This window comes from Protopterus annectens, chromosome 17.part0 (genome assembly GCF_019279795.1).
Source record: "Protopterus annectens isolate FY-2018-M chromosome 17.part0, PAN1.0, whole genome shotgun sequence".
NCBI classification, from domain to species: domain Eukaryota; kingdom Metazoa; phylum Chordata; order Ceratodontiformes; family Protopteridae; genus Protopterus; species Protopterus annectens.
Window position 1 is genome coordinate 555,874,871 of NC_056751.1, and position 23,072 is coordinate 555,897,942.

The 23,072-nt window shown below is 37.1% G+C and overlaps 1 protein-coding gene across 5 annotated transcripts in view; it reads left to right on the top strand.

Moving 5' to 3' along the window:
* Positions 1–23,072, top strand: part of LOC122791593 (synaptotagmin-2-like) — a 535,724-nt gene that overhangs the window by 136,414 nt on the left and 376,238 nt on the right. The window contains exon 1 of one of the 5 annotated variants that reach the window (XM_044059371.1): positions 16,171–16,384. The exons of 3 other annotated variants lie outside the window; for them this stretch is intronic. In XM_044059371.1, coding sequence (XP_043915306.1) covers positions 16,312–16,384 — 73 coding nt within the window. In that variant the 5' untranslated portion in view covers positions 16,171–16,311. Of the gene's footprint in view, positions 1–16,170; positions 16,385–23,072 lie in introns of those variants that run through there. One more of the 5 variants, XM_044059369.1, reaches the window with a different exon arrangement.

The window sequence follows — 23,072 nt, forward strand, 5'->3', positions numbered from 1 at the left end:
GCTTACAATTATCCTTCAGCTGATTTTCTTATCTTCCTTATTGTCCTGCTGCTCAGAGACATGTGTCCTTGTTGTGGTCATACATCTGGATTTTCTAACAAAGCCACCCAAACATGGTAATATGACAGAAAAACATAAAATAGAAAAGGACACTAAATATATATTGTTTTGATTCCAAACATTAAGCCATTATGAACTGAATCTTTTTCTTGTGTCTACCGAGCAATTTAATTAATCATCTATTTCATGGCTTAATTCTTTTATTGTTTTGTTAGATGTGTATTTAAATGTATGCTGTTTCGTAATATTTCATAGTCCAGTGAAGGCTTGTGGCCAAATTGTTTCATTGCTTTGCTAGAAGTGTATTGAGATGAATGCTTTTTTCTTGGTGTTTCATAGTTCAGTGAAGGACTGTGTCCAGCTATACTAGACAACTACAGCAGACCTTTGTTTTCATAGATTAGTGTCGGGGTCAGTTTTATATGAAACAGTGATCCAGGCGAAGGGTTCCATGGTGTCCCCATGCATTCTACTACTACACAGACACACACACAATCAACTGTTGCCTCCCACCCCCTACCCTGTCCTTCAGACACTACCAGGCTACATTTTTCTACATTTTCTCTAACCCTTCAGCTTTTTCCCACATCCTTTCAACACAGCCTAACTGGCCAGGACTATAGTGTAATAACTGTGGAGGAACTAATTGAATAAAGCCAGGTATCTGGGGGCCAAAAGGAACCCAGAAGCCATGGGATTCTACATGCTTTGAGGTACAGTTTAAAATGTTTTCCCTTAAAACAGTGATGGCCTGAATAAAAATCTTGACTAAGGAAAGAAATTCACTTCTATTCTTTAACTTTGCTTTTTCCTGAATCAGTTCAGCACACTCTAAATGGTAAAAAATGCATAGTAATAAATGTGGAATAAATAACTGAATTAATCCAGGGATCTAGAGGCAACTTAGCCTCCTGAAGAAATTAGTTATAAAGGAGAGTTTTTTCCCCTAAGCTTTTGATTCAGCGTTGACTTAAACAAAATAATACCAATAGTAGTAGTAATAATAAGTACGGAAATAAATTCAGTCTTATTTTTTTTCTTTCAAGGAAGAAATAAACTGAACCCCACAGAACAGCAGTTTACAATAACTGAGTGTGATGAAAGTGAAAACATAATCACAGAAAAGTATTCCAGCTGGTTGCTCCTACCCAATACACTACCCATAGATGAGCTGTTGTGTTCTGTGCACACCTCTAAGGTTTGTGAGGAAAATTAAAGAAATAATGACCATACTGTTCCCAACCCCAAATACAAGCTTGGGTGTGAAGACAACTAAAGAAGTAAGGGCTACACCATCCCTGCCCCCGCCCCACAAGCTATATTCATTTTCAGTGCATACTGCAAGTTTTACACTAGGTGAGGGTAAAGACCACTACTAAGCTCTTGTGAAGACCACTAGACCAAAAAAGTCTAAAGGGCCTGGATGTTTTGTGGTGTATTTTATGCCTTACGTTTGAAAGTTAATGACATGCTAACTGTTTTTACTGCTATACAAGAGTTATGTACATGCCCATAAATATTGTATGTTTATAGCTAAAAACTGATATTATTTTATACATTGCTACATGTTGTTGCATGCACATACATACACACACATGCGTGCACATGTGCAATCAAACATGAACATACACACAAGTACACAAACTGACATTGCCCTTGACAATCCAGATCTATCACAAGATGCACTGATTTGTCACATATGCACATATGTACTCACAATGTCCTTAGCAAGCGACGTCTATTACAGAATGCATGCATGCACACATGCACATGCATATGCTGAATGATTATCACAGGCAAACTGGATGAGTTCCAATGTATGTACTATCTTTGAGTGCTGGAAGAAACCTACACAGAGCAAGGAAGGGCTGTGAATGAAAGTGAAAGCCATTGTGTCCAACTTGTTAATCTTAAATATATTGCAATCCCCCAAAGAAGCATAAGTCATAACAGTAGTATTTTTACACTGATATCAGCATCTGCAGTATAGTTCATTACACTAGTTATGCTATGTCAGATCAGTGATTGTTGTTTGATAATGATTAATATCCACAGACGGCTTCTGTAACCATTAGTTACTGTCACTTTTCTGACTGTGTACACCTCAGACATCTGATTATAGTTAACATTGAAATAACAATAAAGGTTGCAACAATAAAGCATTGCATTCATTTTCATACAAATGCATACTAGTATTGGAAAAACAAATTATTAGCTGTTTAAAATGAGCAAACAGGTGGGTTAGCCACTTTAATCCGCAAACAGATCCCACCCCCACCAAGCAGTTACAGTTACTTCTGCGTGCACTTCAGACATCTGAATGGGATAAAACACTTAAAGTTAGCTCTGTTCCACATAAACAGTAACCACACATTAAAGTATTCACAGCTGATTCATATGAAAAACACTAATCTTGGAAAGCCAGAATAATGAGCAAACAATGGCAGTTAGTTATTTTCCTCCACAGACAGTCACATCAATTATAACTAATTTGTTTATGGATATTTCAGATGTCATTTCTGTAAAATAAAGTAAAATAAAAAAAATGCTCACTCATCTTCTTAGCACAAGAATTGTCAGCAAGACCACATATAATGGTGCGAGAACAAAGGCTCAAAATCATGCACAGATTTTAAATATTGTTCTTGTATATTTCTACAGTGTGGGCACCACATAGTACATATGAAATCTGAAACTCAGAAGTCTGCTATTATTGACTTGTCTATAGCCCTCAGTGGTTTACCAGAATACCAAATAAATTTTGCAACAAACTAAAAATATGAGCCAAACTCTGAGACATTCTACAAAATCAAGTGCAGTTGACAGGTACTTCGTTTGACTTTTGCTTATATCTGGTTGCCTGACAGTAATAAAAAAACAGCATAGCTCATGCTCTTACACACTATATGCTGTGAGCAGTGTCAGTATACTTCTTCTTACCATGAAAACCGTACTGGAGTCCTACTCCTTGCTGTTCCACAAATTGGCAAGATGGTACGATGACAAAGAGAAGAAAACTCACATTGATTGGCTATGCGCTCAGCACCTCTCCCAAATGGTGCTACCTCAGCTTTGAACTGTCTTGAGCTGTTTATTTATTTAATTATTTATTTAATGAACTAAGAGGTACAGCTGAAATGCGTAACGCCAGCCATGCCTAGTGACTATGTATTTATTTATTTATTTACTTTCCAAACGTTTTGCTTTACGTCTCTAAAGTTGAATCTTTGAAGTAATTTGACATACTGTAATGACTATTTCAGATAATAATACTGAGAAATACCAAAATAAATATTTCTGAGACTTCAGTGTCTAGTGTCATGGAACAACTGCATATTCTGTTTTAATTTGACCATTCTCATGTTTTATTGTTTCCCAAAACAGCATCTAACACTATTACAAACCACATCTATAGACCAAAACTCGTATTATTGTTTGATCCAGTATTACTAATTCTTTCATTTACTTTAATGCTTTATATATTTGTCACCCTTAACAAAACTTGGAACTCTCATTTTAAATGAAATATGTATGAAATATTGCAGTAGGAAAGTTTTCAGTATTATGCCATGTATATGTGGGTAGTTTGGTCAAGAGCACAGTATGGGTAATTCATTGCATTGTTGTTTCACATGTGCTTTGATGAGAGTGACTCAGTGTCTCTTTATATTGTTTTTATTTTACTTTTAATCAGTTTTACTTTTCAAAAGGTGTCCTAGACCCACAAATCTCTAATGACTGTTTTACCTTTATTTGAGTATAACTACGTGAGGCCATATTTTTCACTGATTTTTTAATTTATTTGAGCATGGTATGTAACTGGTGGTTTTATCTTTAAAAGCAAGAAAACAGCTGTAGCTTGAAAGTATGTTTTTTAATTTGAATTCACCAAAACTGTATTTTCGGTATAACATTTCAGTTATAGCATGTATATCATTTTGAGAAATTAATGTTATTTTAGTTGTAATGCAATACACATGTGATTATATGTATTGATTTGTTTGTCAAAATATGTCATATTTCTATGTTTGCTGTGTAGAAAATGACCAAACCAAGCAGCTAAATGACTAGGAAGGCTGACTGGTGGACTTTGGCTGTGTAACAATTTGACATTATCTAGTAAAGTTCTCAGGTAGTGTGTCATGGCACTCATCTTTAGGCTATAGTAATTCTTGATATTAAAAATAAAATCATACAGACACATCCATCTCTGAGTGCTTTGTGTGCAATTTCACGTATATATATATATATATATATATATATATATATATATATATATATATTGGGTGCTGCTAACATATTAACAATGGCAGAAAAGTATGTATTATTATTATTATTATTTATTATTTGACATTTGTTGACTGGGAATGTCTGACTGAGCTTGCTCCCTTTTTCAGCAGAGGCCTGGGGAGAGAAAAGCACAACCAAGTATTGCATACACCATAATAATGTTTACAAACAGTACAGTACGCACGAGGTAATATAAAATGCATTATAATGATTGAATTCCCATTTGTGGCATGAGAGTTTAAAAGGTATAATTTACAAAAAAGGCATTCTTATATCTCCAATACATAAGGAATTTCCCATTTAGAGGGGAAGTGATGACAATTAACTCAGAGTTTAAGATAAGAGTACAGAAAGTACTGTATATCAAATCTTAGTTCTTAAAGGCAACACCATGTACATCAGTAATCAGAAGCAGAGGGGAAAGGTGATAGATAGAAAAAGGTTTATTGTCCAGAAAGGAAAAAAAGGGGGGGGGGTGGCTATGGGTAAAAGAGGGAAAATTAGAGCTTTTTTAATTTATAAATAAAAGAGGAGAGTAGTAGTAGTTAGAATCAAGTGACTCTGAAAAATGTCACTTTTATGTACAAAAATAGAAGTTAGATGTTCATCATAGTTATCACTGCTGCAGTAGCCTTAACTATATGGATTATATCATGCGAAGGACATAGCTGGTCAGGTTCCAAAGCTTCAGGGCATCTTCCATGTGCCCAAACTGTCAGGCAGCTTCGGCTGAGCTGACTAAAAGACAAGTTTGGGCATAGAGCACATCAGAGCTTTACTGCCCCTGAAGAGTGTGGGCAACTGAGGCTTTTGTGGATTGATGGGTCAGCTTGTGCTGTTTCTTTGCTGGGCAGATAAATTCCCCTTGAGGGAAACTTCCATTTAATAATTGTGCTTATTATTTATACTTTCCTCTTCAGGAAAGTTATTTTAAAGCCAGGAGTTTGAGTTTTAATGGACTGTCATGAGACTGTACTTTTAAATAGAAGAGCTCTTTTTAATGTCAGTTTAAAAGTTGTTTGAAGTAACTGACAACTATTTTTTCTGTGGAGAAATTGTGTTTATTTTACTTTGTAAACTATAGAAAAATCAGAAGCAGTGTCTTCATAGAGCACACAACAATCTAAAATTTTATTAAGCGCTTTTCATCTTAAAACCAATGCCAGACTTCATCAGATAAAATCTGGCCCACAAAAACGCAAATAATTTTATACAAAAGTCATGTCTCACCTCATAATGACGTCATCTTAAAGGTATACAAATTGTTTTCATTCCTGTCAGACACACTAAGCTGCAGGCAGCTTGGGAGGGACCCTTCAAAGTGGTAAGGAAGGTCAGTGATGTTAACTACATGGTAGAACTGTTTGTAGCAGGGACATGAAGTATTGGTTTCACAGAAAGAGTGCTGGAGGACTTGGCTTGGACACTTGGCTGAGGACTCATCTCTATAGCTGTGCCAGTGCAGAGTCTTACTGGGGATCTGGAGACAGAGGGAAAACCAGTCCTCGACTGAGTGTGTTCCCTGTGTGCTCATAAGGGAAATTGAGCTTGATGCAGAGAGCTGCATCTGGAAATACTGGGTGTATCCATTTTTGTACCAAGTGAACATCCCTCTCCAGTGTCAGTGGTGAGGATTCAGGCTCCTTAATTACTGGCTCAGAGATGGGACGTCACAGGATGTATAAAGTTCCTCAGTCTTTAAAGTTTTTATACAGTCTTCCCAAACCTGATCCCCCAGCTATAGCTTTAGTTAATCCTTCTGTTGCTGAACAGTTAATTAATTCCAATCCTACTATTTCTGATTAAGGTGGGAAGATAATTGATAAGTATGGGGAAAAGCATATGCTTCTGCAACTTTGATTTTTCAGAATTTTGAATTGTCAGGCTCATATGTTAAGTTTTGTCCTGACTAATTGTGAAAGTATGAGGAATGTTGTGTCTGCATTTTCTTCTTGTAAGGAAAAGTCTGTTTTAAATAACTGAATTTCTTCTATTGTTTAAGTCACTACTCTGTATACAGTGTGTGCATGAATCTGTTGCTACTTCAATGGCTATGGTTGCTGGTACTGTTTTGAGGAAGTTATCTTGGCTGTATTTCTACAACCTCTCAAGTGGTATTAGAAATGAAATTTTAAATTCTCCTTTGGATAGAGATTGAGTTTTTGGTATCTCTGCTGCAGAGGTGATTAAAAAGTATGGTGAAAGAGTAAGCTTAGACAGGGAATCTCTAAGATTTTTCAGCCTTCCTTTTCCAAATTTTCCATGGGTTTCTCTAAATCCTCATACAATTTTGGTAAGAAACAAAATGAACAGTCTCAATAAAATGCAGGTAAATAGACATTTAAGAAGTAATGGCAAGGGGGGGTGCAAGATGAATTCTGGAAACTCACAAAATCAAAGACAGTCCAATAAGTCAGAATTACTGTTTAAGGGACCCCCCTCACCCTGGCACCCCCTTTTGTCTTCCAAAAATTCTGAATATCCACTTTTTGCTTTGGCAACAGATAGTTTTAGACAAATGGGTTACAGATGGCGATGGGAGAAAATTCCTCCTTTTCAGGGGGTGATTTCTCATCCTCCAGACTAGATTGTTTTATTTCCACCTTTCTTTCATCACATGCTGTTTCAGGGACTGATAAAGCCAGTCCCCCCTTCCGAGGTGGAAAGCAAGTTTTATTCAATGATGTTTTTAGTGGCAAAAAATCTTTCTTTCTTAAACTTGTTTGTCATAGTGCCGACACTCAAAATTAAGTCACTTCACAAAAATACATTCAGTAGTAGTATCTAAATACATTCAGTAATAGTATCTAAATACATTCAGTAGTAGTATCTAAATACATTTAGTAGTAGTATCTAAATACATTCAGTAGTAGTATCTAAATACATTTAGTAGTAGTAGTAGTACCTAAATGCAGTCAGTAGCAGTAGTAGTATCTTAATGTAGTCAGTAGTAGTAGTTTCTAAATACAGTCAGCAGTAGTAGCATCTAAATACATTCAATATAATAGTAGCATCTAAATGCAGTCATCAATAGTAGTATCTAAATATAGTCAGTAGTAGTAGAAGTAGTATCTAAGTACAGTCAGTAGTAGTAATATCTAAATATGAGCAGTAGTAGTAGTATCTTAATACTGTCAGTAGGAGTAGTACTAGTAGTAGTATCAAAATACAGTCCGTAGTAGTAGTAACAGTAGTAGTAGTATCTAAAATTGGTCAGTAGTAGTATCTAAATACAGTTGGTAATAGTATCTAAGTACAAGTAGTAGTACTATCTAAATACAGTCAGTAGTAGTATCAACATACAAGTAGTACTGGTAGTATCTAAATACAGTCAGTCGTAGTATCTTAATACAAGCAGTAGTAGTATATAAATACAGACAGTAGCAGTAATAGTAGTAGTATCTAAATACAGTCTGTAGAAGTATCTTAATACGAGCAGTAGTAATATCTAAATAGTCAGTAGTAGTAGTATGTAAACACAGTCAGTAGTATCAAAATACAGAGTGTAGGAGTATTTAAATACATAACTTAGCAGTAGTATTTAAACACTGTCAGTAGTAGAAGTAGTATCAAAATACAGTCAGCAGCAGTAGTAGTATCTAAGTGCAGTTAGTAGGAGCAGTAATAGTAGTAGTAGTATATAAATACAGTCAGTAGTAGTATATAAATACATTCAGTAGTAGTAGCAGTATCTAAATGTAGTCAGTAGTAGTCTAGAAGTAGTATCTAAATAATACAATCAGTAGTAGTAGTAGACATAGTAGCATCTAAATACAATCAGTAGTAGTATCTAATTACAATCAGTAGTAATGGTAGAATGAGTATCTAAATATAGTAAGTAGCAGTATTTAAATGCAGTCAGTAGTAAAAGTACGAGTAGTATCTAAATAGCGCCACTAGTAGTAGTATCTAAATACAGTCAGTAGTAATAGTAGAAGTATCTAAATGCAGTCAGTAGCAGTAGTATCTAAATACAGTCAGTAATATTATCTAAATACAGTCAAACTTTTTAAGATTCATGGCACAAGTCCTAAAGGAGAACATGACATTCTGATGGTCAGACTTTACCAGGGAGGAGAAGCAGTAGGGCGTGTACAGGCAGAGATATATTTGCAACTCTGCTGAGAAAGGGCCATTAGCAAGACCAGGGAGTCTCTGTGCATTTGTTTTGCCAGTAGCGTATGCTTGCCAGTTGATGAAATGATAGTTAAAATTACTATGAAGAACTTTTTTAGTTTTGACAGCTGTTTATTGATGTGATTTTAGTAGGTTTTATATTCATCAGAGGATGAAGAAGGGGTCCTGTAATTTACAATTATATGATAATCTTCTTCACTGATACTAGGACCGCATTAACTTCCCGGTTAGTACCATGTAAGTTTTAGTGTGAGATGATGGGGTTATGCAGAAGCATAGCAAGATCATCTGACTCCGTCTGCAATTCCTTGAACTGACACCCCATCAACTCAAAGGTTTTCTCTAAATTAATGACAAAAATGTTTCTGGTCTGAAAATTTAGCAAGTTGCTTGTTACAAATGTAACAAGTAGTTTGCTACAATTAAATCAGCACACTGAACATTGAGTGCTTTAGAACTTCAGTCATGACCAGAAATGCAGTAGTTATGAAACCAAGATAACTTAATGGCTTCATAAAGCAATGTTGGTACTGAACTCACTAACCATTGGTACATACCGATCACAAATCCTAAGATCTTATGTTTGGGGCATCTGCCCCTGCATCCTGCCCTAGTTATGGCTCTGTGGACATGAATATAAATACTGAATGCCCCTACAGTTCCCAATGAACTTGAATGCATAATCATTGAAACATGGAAAAGATGTAGGGGTATCATTTCATTTGAACCAAGTTTGAGTAGATACATAAACATGAATATGTTCAAGAGTCAAGAAGGCTTCAGAAAGTACTGGTATTTTGTTTTTCAAGCTTCTAGCATTAAACAGTGCTACCTTGATATAAGGGTGTGTATTAGCAAGGTGATTAATGGTACATATAGTGACTTTGCCTTGCAAATTCTATGAATCTATAGTCCAAATTAGAATTTGTTACACTGGGATATCTCCATGAGTAGAATGTTACCTAAAAATGTCACCATGGGGGCAGCCTTTGTTTTAGGTATTAAGCAAAGGCCATGCGGGGCATGTAAACTATCACTGGTAAAGCAGAAGTGATTGTGAAATGTCTCATTCCATGCAGTCTCTCACTGCCTCTCCCTGATGATGCTGTTTTATCAGCCAATTGTAATAATTAATTCTCTGGCAGTTAGTACAGAGCATTACGGCTGCCGCCTGTTAATGAGCTGATTCCTGTAGTGCAGGCTTTGATTTCTCAGTGTCCATTTACCTAAATCTATGACTTTGCACAAGACACTTAGTGCTCCCAGGCTGAGTCTGAAAAGGTCCATGTGGATTAGCTCCCTATTGAAATGTTGGCAGTCAAAATGCCGTGTGCCGAAGAGACGGAAAAAAAAGACTGAAAACCCAGAGAACAGTGAATCTTGAGAATTGCTCTTCTCCATAACTCCTTTTTGCAGGCAGTAACCCACTTGCACATGGGGGGCTTATATATACCAACTCCAAGATCACCTTACCTCGCAGAAAAAAGAATATTCTGAGAAATGGCGTCTTACAATTAATGTACATAAGTCTGTTTTTCGGCCATTCTGTCTCCATGTTTCAGGACTCATTCTAGCAGGTCCTGACATTTCTGATGGTTACCAGTGGAGGCACAGTCTAACTGAGTTAAAAAATAAATACATTTTATGTTTGTACTTAAGCATCATTCTCAGTGATGGTAGAATACGGCTTGGCTGTAGCTCCTTGCCTGTGTCAGACATATTAGAAGAGAGCTCAGACATGATTCACTACAGTTCCAGCAGGGTACAGCCCCAATTTGTTTGGCCTATTTTACTTATGTTTTCTTTCTCACTAGTTCTTGAGAGAAAGACAAAGTGCTGTGCTGAGTGAGTTACAACACAGCATAAATTCAAACAGATAACAGCTAAATAACACTGTTACTGCATTGGCTGCAGGCATGAATGAATGAATGAATGAATGAATGAATGAATAAAAGACATTGTGCCCTTGGAATAACTGTCACAGTGTATAATGCAGGCTGTAACATGTACCGGCCATCAGGAAAAGCAGTGAATTCCTTTAAAGACAGTATATGCCACAGAAGTAGAGGTCTGTCCCTGCATGGAAGAGTGGATGGTTGTGATCCCCACACAGTATTTTTCTTTTTCTTTCTTTCTTTTTTTTTTAAGAAATGTCACTTCATCCAGTTTTCTTTCATGAAAAGGTATTTGCCAAAATCTTCTTTGGCCAGCTTTACTACATCCATAGCATGTGCAACTTTATGTTGAAATGTGATTTTCCTGAAAAGCTAGTAGCACCCATCAGCAAGGAAGCATTTGTAGTAACAGCAGTGAGAGATGATGACGATAATCTGTTTCCAGGATAGCTATTGCAGTAACTATTCCTGTAAGAGCTTTACTCTTACTTTCCTCTTCGTAACTGTAGTGATTCGTTTCCCACTTTGGTGCATCCTCAGGCTTCCTGAGCAGAATTACTTTGACCACCTCCAGACTCAGAAGTCAGGTGTATAACCAGACTGCAAAATAACAGTTTTGTCTAAAGCTAGATAGATAATACAAAAACAAGGAAAGACTTTTTCCCACTTTCTCTGAGGTTCAGAGAATTCAGAGCTTATTAATATTATATTAGCCGGTGGTTATAGGAGGTAAACTCTTTTGCATGGAGAGTTGTGGAGGAGGTTTTATATCCACAAAAAAGCAGTTTGGCTCTTATCTTTAGCTGTTTTCTTTTTTCCTTTCAGCTCAAGTTGTCATTCAACCACCTATTTATTGACCAGATATACTAATACCCAGTCCACCTGATTGCAGTCTGACCTATACAAGTCATCTATTTTTCACCTCAGGGCTTTTTTAAATGTAAAATCATGCCATAGCACCAAGTCTGTGAAGTGTGTAAAGGCAGTATTGCAAGGCAATAAATATGCATTTATTTATTTCCTGACACCCTTGTCTTAGCTCTGCTAGATAGTGGTAATTAGTAGTCATCATAGTGAGAAGCACATCCTCATATTTACATGCCCACATGGTTAGGTAAGTTTATTTATTTTGTTTAACTTACCTAGAATGCAAAGGAGTGAACACCTCGTCTATTGACTACTTACTTAGAATGCAAAGGAGTGACGAACACCTTGTCTATTGACTGCTTAAGCAAATTGAATTAGGGTTAAACAATATTTATACAGTCTATCGGACTGAGAAATAAATGTATTGTGGCTAGGGTGACCCATGAATAAGCCTCAAATCAGAGTATGACATATTTGGCTATTAAAGTTTTCTATTATTCCTATGGAGTAGCACAGAGTGGTAAAACAATAAAGTCACTGGAGGGCAAATATAGTGCAAAAGATGTTGATAAACCTGAAACTATATGTTCAACTTCACCTCCATTAGGACACTTTGTATCTTGAATTGGCAACAACTAGGCCCCTCTTCTGACAACCTTGTTATGTGGCAGTGTTATATTACTACATAAATAAACTCTGAACTCAATGGATCCGCATCAGTGGGGTCTACCGAGTCCTTGTGCTTTTAATGTAATGTCCCCAAACATAAATAACAGCAGATTTGCTTATCATACTTCACCTGTTGCCCCTTGTATAGTAAGAACCATTAACAAAATGAATGGTTTTATTATCATAACCCATTCTCAGTACAACCAGTGACATCAAAAGTAGTCCGAATATTCTGGAAAGCTTAGTGCATACTTTGGTAATTCATAGATACAAGAGAAAATCTCAGTACTCACCTTGAAAATGCATAGGTACCAAAAGGCAGATGCATTACCTGTCATCTTTTACTTACATTTCAGCCAAACAGTGAGTAAATGTCCATTGATGGTTCCTCAGAAAATGCACAAGCCTCACCTTAGACTGTTTCCTTACTGGCTTTAGTAGTTATTATTACATGCTGAGCACATAGTGTACATCCCTATACATTATGTTATATTTATATTAGTTTGATTGCAGAAGGACATAAAAAAACCTTTCTAGCCTTTGTAGTCTGCCCTTTTATGTGACTTAACATCCTAGTCCCATTCCCTGTTGCATGGCACTATGGATTCCCTCTTTGCCATCATTCTAGTAGTCCATCCAATGGATCCACAGTCCTCTCTGCTAAAACAGCATTCTTTGGCTGATCCAGAAAATACTCAGTCCCTACAATCTGCTACATGTGACCCCTTCTTTCCCCTCTTTCTTGTTTAGAATGACCATTTAACCTCTGTGTAACAAAGCATATGTAACAATATCATGTATCCCCTGTCTTTCTTCTGGTCTCATGTGACTGTAAAAAGATCCCTAACTCCTCTAACCCACCTCTTTATCCAGTGGACCATTCTTACTGCATTTGCCTGGAATTCTTCTATCAGGCTGATGTTCTTTTCTTTATATCTCCTCCAAAATTACATACAGTACACAAGCCATGCTCTGACCAAGACCCTTTAGAGTGGAAGTATTACATCTTTGATTGAAGATTCTGGCCCCCAAAATACAGTCTAGAATTCTGTTTACTGACACCATGGTCCTCTAGCTGGGCTCCTAGATATCAAACCTAGGCATGATAAGCACTTCCAGGTCCTTTTCCAGCTGTACTGCCATCAGTTCCACTCCCTCAGTTGACACTTCATATCAGGGCTGCTATGGCCCAAGTCTAGTAGTTTTCATTTGTTTTTATTGACCTTACATTTTTCTGCCCACTTGTTCATCGTTTTAAAATCTTTTGATAGACTCTTCCCCGCCAGTATCCACTGGTATACCTATCTTCATGGAATCATCAAAGGGTTTGATCCTGTTCTCTATCACCTTAAATATGAATGAAACAAAAGCACTGAAGAGTGATGAACACAGGGCAGACTCATGTGGTACTCCCCTAGTCACTTTTTTAATTATTGATACTGTCTTTCTCATTGCAATAATCTGTATCCTAGTACTCAGCTATGCAGCTATCCAATTCTACAGTCTTGGTCCTAACCGTAAAGCCTCTGGCATTCCTATCAGCCTCCTGTGTTGGCCCCAATGACAGATTTTGCTGACATCCAGGTAGACAGTATGCTGCTACACTACAAAAATAAGGAAAAGTGTGTTTTGAGTATCTGGTTTTGTCATATAAGATCAAGAGAGAAGGCATAGCATGTGGGGGTAGGGTCTAGATTTTGGCCTCTGAACTAGATACTGGCAATTCTTGGTTGGCTTAAGGTGCAGTTTACTAACCTAGTTAATGAGGAACAGGACATAGATCAGTCACATGCTGATTGGGCTTGGAAGGGCATGTGGAACAGTTAGTGTTAGAATGGAAATGGGAAGGCAAACCTTTCTATCTTATCACCATCATCACATAGAAAGGCCTAGGTGGGGTGACCAGCAAGCTGTCTGGCTAGGGAAGTAACTATGGACAGGTTGTGCAGTAGGGCCAAGGTACAAGGTACCTTTCTCTGAGATGAGGGCAGAAGAAAAGGATTAGCTTAGATTGTTCACTGAAGGGATGATAAGGGAGGATTGCTAGTCTGATCACCATTGACATTGAGTTGGAAGAACTCCGATGGACTGCTAGTTTTGGTGGGAAGGACAAAGAGCTTGAATGATGTTAAACTGCATGGGGGAAAACCCTGGTTATTTAGTTATTTATTTATTTTATTTTATTTTTTTGGAATGGGGAGATGGGTGTTGTGACAACTACTGGTTTTTAGAGTGTACTTGTGGAGGGTTTAAGTACAGGGACCTTGAGCAATGTCTGGCTAGAGGGGATTATTGCCTGAGACCTACTGTCAGATGAGGGAAATGTTTTTTTCTAGACCGTCTCATCTACATCAGAATTCTCCAAGACGCCATTTACAGTTTGGCCAAGTATGGAATATAGAGTTTAGAATTCTTAAGTCTTAGTTTAAGCTTCTGTTAGCAACATCATACCTGAAAGGTGTAAATTCCTGTGACACCGGTCTGGTAACTGTTCATTTGAGTATCATGTTATCACTGATTATATAAAGCAGAGGCACAGTGTATTACTCAACTGTATAAGGTCCACTGAAGGCCTTTAACTTAATGTTACAACTCCCTTATTTTTATGGCATTATGAGTAACACAATGGTTTTGTCTTCTGAAAGATAAACGATTACAGAATTTTGATAGAAAACCAAACATGTTTTGACTTCAGTAAATGTGATCTACCAGTAACAGGCTGCAAAAATGCCACATTGTCAAAACATTGTTACATACTGTAGCCTGGTACCGAGGAATGGGGGGGGGGGGGTGTCACTGGAATTCATGAAAGACTTTTGAAGGAGTTTGCAAAGTAAGTGCAAAGACAAGAAACAAAAACAAACACTACAAAAAAAAAAAAAAAAAAAAAAAAAAGAAATACAAATTCTAGGAAAATAAAATACTACACAAAATGATTTAATGAGTTTTCACTGTAAGCTACCTTGGATCTTACATTGTTGTTATCGTTTATCTTTATGGATACCTCATATTTTTTATTAATATTATGGAAGTATTCTTTCCTTATTAGAGAAATATATTTCAGCATAGTGCAAGTTAACACAAGAACAACTGGTACTTACATCCAAATAAAACAAAGTGGTGCAAATGGATGAATCTTACCAACCACTGAGGTTGTTTACTTCCCTTTTTTACCCTTTTAGCATTTGACACATTGACTACATTACAATGCTGTCTAGCAATGTGTTTTTCATTAGTGTCTATCAGTAATACAAGTCTACAGTTTATACAAAACTCCTCAATTAGGTCTGACTTCAGCTTATGTTGCTTATATGTGCTTCCTTTCTACGAGCCAAACATACCTCTCAACTTCTTAGAGCAATAAATTTGGAGAAAGCCATAAATAAAAGTGGGACAAAGGTTCAAAAATAGGGACAGTTTTTAAATATTGGTCTTACAAACTTAGAAAGTTGGTAGAATAGCAGATTTTGCGTTAGCATGAATTTTCTGAAGGGTATAAAGTCTGAAACTCAAATGTATGTCATTATTTTCTAACTTCAGTCTTTAATGATTTGCCACTAATTTGCCAGCCAGAAAACAGCAATTTTATGAAAAACAGACCAAAAATATAAGGACAAAATCTGGACATTTTGCAAAAATCTGTACAGTTGAGAGGTATGGAGCCAAAGCCAAGTTGTCTAGGAATATGTTACTGACAGGATATAATTGATGTCAAAGGCAGCAAAATGGTCACATACAGAATCAAAGGCCCATCAGTCACTAGTTCTTTTAGCTACATTATTTTAAACTTCATTTTAAATAATGTTTAGGAGCATCGTGCTTTACTCCTTATTTTGAAAAAAAATGTTTGTTACTTTTTATGAAATTAGTCAAGGCACTCTCATCTCATATTTGTGTTTCCAGTCATAAAATGGCTTTGAAAATCTAATTTACTCTGTGGCTTATCAGTTTTATAACTAATTATCTTAAACAATGTATGGTAGGCCCAGTCAGCTTTCATTTGAAGTCAAAGTGAACAATAACTCCTATTTGCTACAACAACTGTAGTATGGACATGTCCAAGCTGCATGTTGGGCATTTGTTTCCATAACAGCCATGTCTGCTCTTAGCTCTACAACACGTTCTCCAAATAGCAGCACTTAGCAGCGGTATTTTAAGCACTTCATTCTCATTTTTGGACTCTTATCCTAACATTCCTGTGCAGACTTTATCACTTTTGATACTTCTGGAGCCTGAGTCATGTGACAGGTACATTCAGAAAGGATGAGCAGCTTGCATTTTGTTTGTGACAGCGTGTATGTCTAAACTACATGCTGGGCTGTTTCAACTGACTGTGAGGGTTGGTATTTGATAACATGCTGCACTGGTTATGCCATGCTAGACATTGGTGAGGATGAATGGTCGAATGTCACCAAAGAACATAAATGATCAACAGGAACATTCAGAATCTCTGTGGAAACCGCAAGGTAGGTCCTGCAAAGGAATGTTAGTTAAGGACTAAATATGATTTGCTGCAAAACAGAATGAGAGCTTGGCATCTGAGTATTCATTACTCTCTTTCAGTTTCAGTTCCATTTCTGTGTGAGCCTAACAATAATCTAGATGTGTTTTTTTTAAGGTTTCTAAAATAGTTTGTAGTGTCGTGTACATGAACCTGTGTTAATTATGTTTCATTATTATCAGTGTTATGCTTTGCTACTCCACTTAGAATTCTCATAGAAGCATATGTTGAGTTTCTTAAAATACAAAACAAATACATTTTTATATGTGTGCACAAGTCAGTTATTTCCTGTGTTGTCATGGTGACAGTTTACTTGTTGACAATACAGGAAGGAGTGTGAAACACTGTGCATACTGTAAATGGCATGAATGGAATTTCAGATAATAAACACATAGCAGTTTTGAAAGGGTCGCTTGCTTCTGCTTCATTTTTTTCCCTAGACGACCTTACATCCACCTACTGTGCTGAAAATGCTGGCACTGCTGCCCTGTCTCCTAAATGTGTTATTGAGGAGGGGGATTTATGAATGAATGTGCTCCCTCCATTTAAGTAGTACTTTCCTGGATGTCAGATGCTGAGAGAACACTGATATCCTGGTATTGCATGTTATGCCTCATTCCTGAGCTCTGATAGTAAGTGCACCTGTGTCCATCCTTCATACTACCTACTTACCTTCACAATGCACCAGGGTGAGAAGTTAATATTCTTTGCAGGTCCTAATGTGCACAGAAATGCTATTCAAACCAGAGATCTCTCTTAACATGCATTGTAATTAGAACAACCCTCCTTCAACTTGCAGTCAAGGGAGTAATGAAAAATAAGATTAAAATCAACTTCGACTCAAAAGTACTGATGAAAAAGGTAAGTTAAATATGACCATGTTACTGAGAATAACACAGATGCTTAAGGGCTGAGGTTAGGGCATTCATATTAAATTGCTGATTTCATCAGGGGCTGTGAACATTACTCTTTGCTACATCTATTACTGGCCTTCATATCCTCTCCAGCATTGACATCACTTAGGGCTCACAGACAATATTATCATGTATTGACTTGGTGTATTGATGTATACCTTTCATATTCATGAAAAGTAAGTATTAGGCCAGTTGTCCTTGGGGGCTATTTTAAGCCTTGCCAGTTTCTCCAAATGATAGAATCAAGAATCTGTCTGTGAGATAAACTCTTTAACCATTATTCTGACCCCCAACCCCTGCAATCCCCGACCCTGATATTAACATAATGAAGAGATAACTGTCACACATACATGCAGACACACACACACCCACACACACACACACACACACACACACACACACACACACACACACACACACACACACACACACACACACACACACACAAAAGACAGACCTCAAAATACAATTAACAGTGCTGTATAATACTACATTGTTATAAAATACATGTTTGGGGACTTTTCCTTTGGGTCTTTCCTGAAAAATGGCTAGCTTTTTATCCCTTCAGTAAAATGTAAATAAATACTTCCGTAGTAAGGAGTGAATCTGTGTGGTGAGGTATCCTTCCTTACTTCTGATCCCAGCCCTTACTAGGTGATACAGGCACACAGCACAAATGGCACTGCTTTAGTAATACTGCACTTTTCTCTTCTCATTGCACTAGACTTAGGTGGTCCAAACGAAGCCATGAAAGGAGAAGATCTGTTAGGAGTGTATCTGGCATAGTAGTAGCAATGCATCTGGCACTGCAGTAACAATGCATCTGGCACTGCAGTAACAATGCATCTGGCACTGCAGTAACAATGTAACTGGCACTGCAGTAGCAATGCATATGGCATTGCAGTAACAGTGCATCTGACATTGCAGTAACAGTGCATCTGACATTGCAGTAACAGTGCATCTGGCACTGCAGTAACAATGCATCTGGCACTGCAGTAACAATGTAACTGGCACGGCAGTAGCAATGCATATGGCATTGCAGTAACAGTGCATCTGACATTGCAGTAACAGTGCATCTGACATTGCAGTAACAGTGCATCTGGCATTGCAGTAACAGTGCTGTGGCTATGTATTATCTTTAGGTGAACACTATTGAGAAATACATGAGGAAAGAGAATTAATTTAAAGCAGCTTTTTCTCTATATTCAGTGCTCTAAAATGTATAATCTAGTTCTTTGCAAGTAACATGTCTGTCACCTTTGAAGTTATATATGCACCTGTGTATGTTTGTTTATGTGTATCTAAGTATCTAAACATATCTATGTGAGTGCACAAGTGTCTTTCTACATTTATACACAGAAACGCATACACAAACATACAGACTGTTTTGGCCCATTCAGCAAAATGATATCCATGTTTGGCAGTACTGCAGCATAAAAATTCAGTTCAAGCCAATCAAGTGAATAACTGTTGCAACTGTTACGTTTGTCTGTGGAAAGACACTTTTCAGGAGTCAGATACAAATGAACTTTGTAAAGCTGTGGCCTTACTGTTAACCTGTTTAGTTGACTTGTGGTAGATGGCTGACAGATTGTGAAATGAGACTGTTAACTTCCTTTTGGCTGAATCTACTGTGATGGGTTGCATCACTGTGAGCAATTCCGAACACCAGCTGTAAAGATACATATATGTTCTTTGTGACATTGCAGTTTTTGTCTGGCAGAATGATGGGGCAAAGACCAATAATTATTTAAGATTTAATTTAAATCCACACAAAAAGGACTGAAACCGGGAGTCAGCAGGAATAAATAGATGAACAGGTATACAGTTACTCCAAAACATAGAGAATCCTTGATGTCAGAGTCCAAACGTCTTTATTGGAACACAGTAAATGCAAGCGCTTTGGTCTGTCAGTTCAGAGACTTTATCAAGATATAGAAAGAAACAGGAAACACCCCATATATAACCCTGACCTAATTAGCACCTTAACAAATCATCACACAATTAATTTCCTTCACCTTCAACCTGCAAGACTTTTTTTAAAACTTCCCTAAAAAATATATATATTATAATCAACAAAACCAGGTCTCAATGCAAGTTCAAGATAAATGTTATAAAACACACATATAAATATATATACATATACATAATAGACATAACTTCCCTAAGAATAAATACATACATACTAAACGTATTAAAAAACTTCCATAATAGAAACATTCATATAAAAGGAAGAAAATTAATACATTTGAATGGCAGTCACCTTTCAAGTGCCTTTAATTTAAAAAAAAAAAGCCAGGGAAAACATATAATTTAATCCTGGCCAAACAGTTGCATTCATTCTAAGCTGCTAGTATGCTTCCAACCTTTCTAACTGTAAAGGCCATGGACCCCCCTCGAATCCCTTTTCAGCACATAAATAACAACAAACTTAAAAGCATGTCCCTCATATTCCATACAATGCCTAGCTAAGGCATTCACTTTATTCTTCAGTCTAATGTCCCTGACATGCTCATAGATTTGATTCCTAAGTTTCCTCTCAGTTTTGCTTACATAGAAGCAGGGGCATTGCACACATAAAGCACAATAAACAACCCTCTCTGATTGGCAAGTGCACTTGTCCCTGAAACTGAAGGTCTGCCCAGTGATGGTTGCTGATGAACCCTCCATAATAAAGCCACATTGGTTACATATCCCACATTTTTTCATGAGACCTTCACTAGGATCACGTCTAGGATTCTCGAGTAGGCTTTTCAAACATCTACACTTCCTATAGACCACCACTGGGGCATTACTAATACATTTCCTGACCTCATTGCAAGAGGACAAAATCACCCAATTCTTGTGCAAAATATTAGAAATTAATCTACTATCTGCACTAAATGTTGTAATAAATGCCGACTTAAAGTTTTTGTCAGCCCTAAAGTAGAACTCTCCCTCAGTGTTAGCACATAATGCCATAACAGGGTCCCCTATATTTCCAATAACCATTTCCGACGTATCATTAATTGCCCAAGTCCCTACTTGGGATAAGATAGCCTTGAAATGACCCCTTTCCCTTTTGTTAATGTGAATGTCAATTGGGTCAGGGTTATATATGGGGTGTTTCCTGTTTCTTTCTGTATCTTGATAAAGTCTCTGAACTGACAGATGAAAGCACTTGCATTTACTGTGTTGCAATAAAGAAGTGTGGACTCTGATATCAAAGATTCTCTTTGTTTTGGAGTAACTGTATACCTATTCATCTGTTTATTCCTGCTGGCTCCTGGTTTCAGTCCTTTTTGTGTAAGATTTAATTTGTTATAAGGTTCCCACCTTTTCAAACACCCAAAGTCAGAATGTTTTGTAGAGATGTGAGATTTTGCAGGACAAAATATACCCACAGCCAGTGTAAAGGACAGAACCTCAATTTTTTGCCAAAATAAAAGCTTATTCCAGTAGCATTTCAGTTGCTTGTGCTATTTCATATAACATTTAGGTGTTTCAGGTACAAAATAACTGTCTTATGCAATCATTAAATAAAACTTTGGAAATATTTTTTGTTCTAAAATCTCAGGGCATTTGTCATTTTTTAGTTTTTTTTTCGCAGAATACAGCTGCTCAAAGAGGGACTGTCCCTCGCAAAGAGGGATAGGTGGTAACTCTAAAAAGTCGCTGTTATTAGTCTGTGTGGTAATCGGCAATAAGTAGTAAGCAGTAATGAGTACTAATCAATATTGAGTTGTAATCGGTAATAATTACTAATCGGTATTGAGTACTAATTACCAATCATTACTAAGTACTAATCATTAATGATTTCCAATCAGTACTGAGTACTAAGCAGTACTGATTTCCAATCAATAGTACAGAGTACTTATTAGTAATGAATATTAATTAATATTGTACCAATCAACACTAAGCATTAATCAGTAATAGGTTCATAGGTAAATACTAGGCTAGCTACACTTGCAGGCTGTTTTAAACCTACCCAGTTTCCCTTTGGGTTCTTGCATGAACCCATCCTGTTTGGTGTTAGATGACCTTACCCATCCCATGGTTGATAATTATATATTACCCCTAATGAGAATAATTGGGATAGTACCACAGATACTTTTAGGAGATCCATGAGTGAGATAATATGATCAGAAGCTGTCTCTGTCTAGTAGTAGTACAGGAGGCAATCCTGAGATAACTTTTCTATTACCTGTTCATGGAGACAAGTTGTGCTTGAATATGGACAGGCATGAACTTTGATTTACATGGGTTGGGAGTCTGTTCTAGTGCAGTGGTATCCTCTGTGAGATATACCTGCCCCTCCAAACTGTTATGTTGATTATATATACATATATATATATATATATATATATATATATATATATATATATATATAAATGGGAAACACTGAAATTAGCTGACACTAGTTTTAGCTGACATCTATTTAGGCAACAAACTTTGGTCAATTAAACAAAATGTCTACAGGTGTGTGAGACTGAACAATCCTCGGAGATTTATCCTTTCCCCAACATTGTATGACACTGTAGTTAGTGTATATATAATTAGCATGGGGAATGGGGGTGTAGGGGAATTTGCCCCCACCCTGCACATTCTGTACCAATGACATATCCACTGTTCAGCCATCTGTCCCTAGACTGAGTATTTCTGATGTCATTTGACTTGCTGATGTGCAACAAGTCCATCAATACTGGGTCAGAGGATGCCTTCAATGCTAGACACAAGTTACCTCTTAGCAGTCTGTAGGATACCGAATATAGTGACAAGGCTTTGAGTTAGTCAGTTTAGGATATACTGTTTAGGCCTTGTATAATTTTAGTAAGATATCTTTGTGGGTATTCCAGTTGCTGCATGTGTCTCGATATATACATGCGAAAGAGCCATTATATGCTTGCCTTATGAGGTCTGAGTAAAGGGGAACAGTAACATTTTTAGTTCTAGTCACAGATCCTTTATTTATAAGCTGTGCAATATAGAAAGACTTTCTTAACAACAATGGAAACATGTTGGTTGAAAGGTAGGGCACTGTCCATGTAAGTTCCCAAATCCTGAACATCTGTGTCTGTTCTTAATGGCATATTGTCAATGTGGTAGTTCCCAGGGTAGATGATGTCCTAAAGGATGTGATAGTGCATAATAATTGGCTTTGAGTTTCAGTCCATGATTTTGGCACCAGTTATTTATTTGAGACAAATATTCCTGCAGGGTGGTTAAGTCATCTGGGATTCAATGACTGCTCGTACCTTGTAGTCATCTACAACCTTAGTCAGCCAGAGCCTTTGGGTACTGGCTTTTACTGCAGAGAAGTAGATGTCAAGCAGAAGAGGTCCAGGCACAGAACTCTGGGGGACTCCATTGGTGACTGTTCTCTTTGTAGAGGCATTTCCCCCTATTTTAATCTCCTGTAACCAATAAGTGAGCCAGTTAGCAATCCATTGAGTGAAACAGAAGTTTATTCCCAGTTTATTTGACTTTTTTTTACTATGTCTGAGTGTGGGATTGAGTCAAAAGCTTTGACCAGGCTGAAGTATGTGGCATGCACCATTTTACCTTTATTCATTGCTTTGGTGACCTTTTCAATGAAGTCCACTAGGTTGAGTTAGCATGATCTGCCCTTGACAAATCCAAATTGAGAAGGTTCCAATCTTTGAAGGTTCTCTGTGTCTTTATTGATTAGTTTAAGATAAGTCTTTCCATGGCTTTACATTTGAAGCTAATCAGACGTATGGGTCTATAACTGTCTCAGTC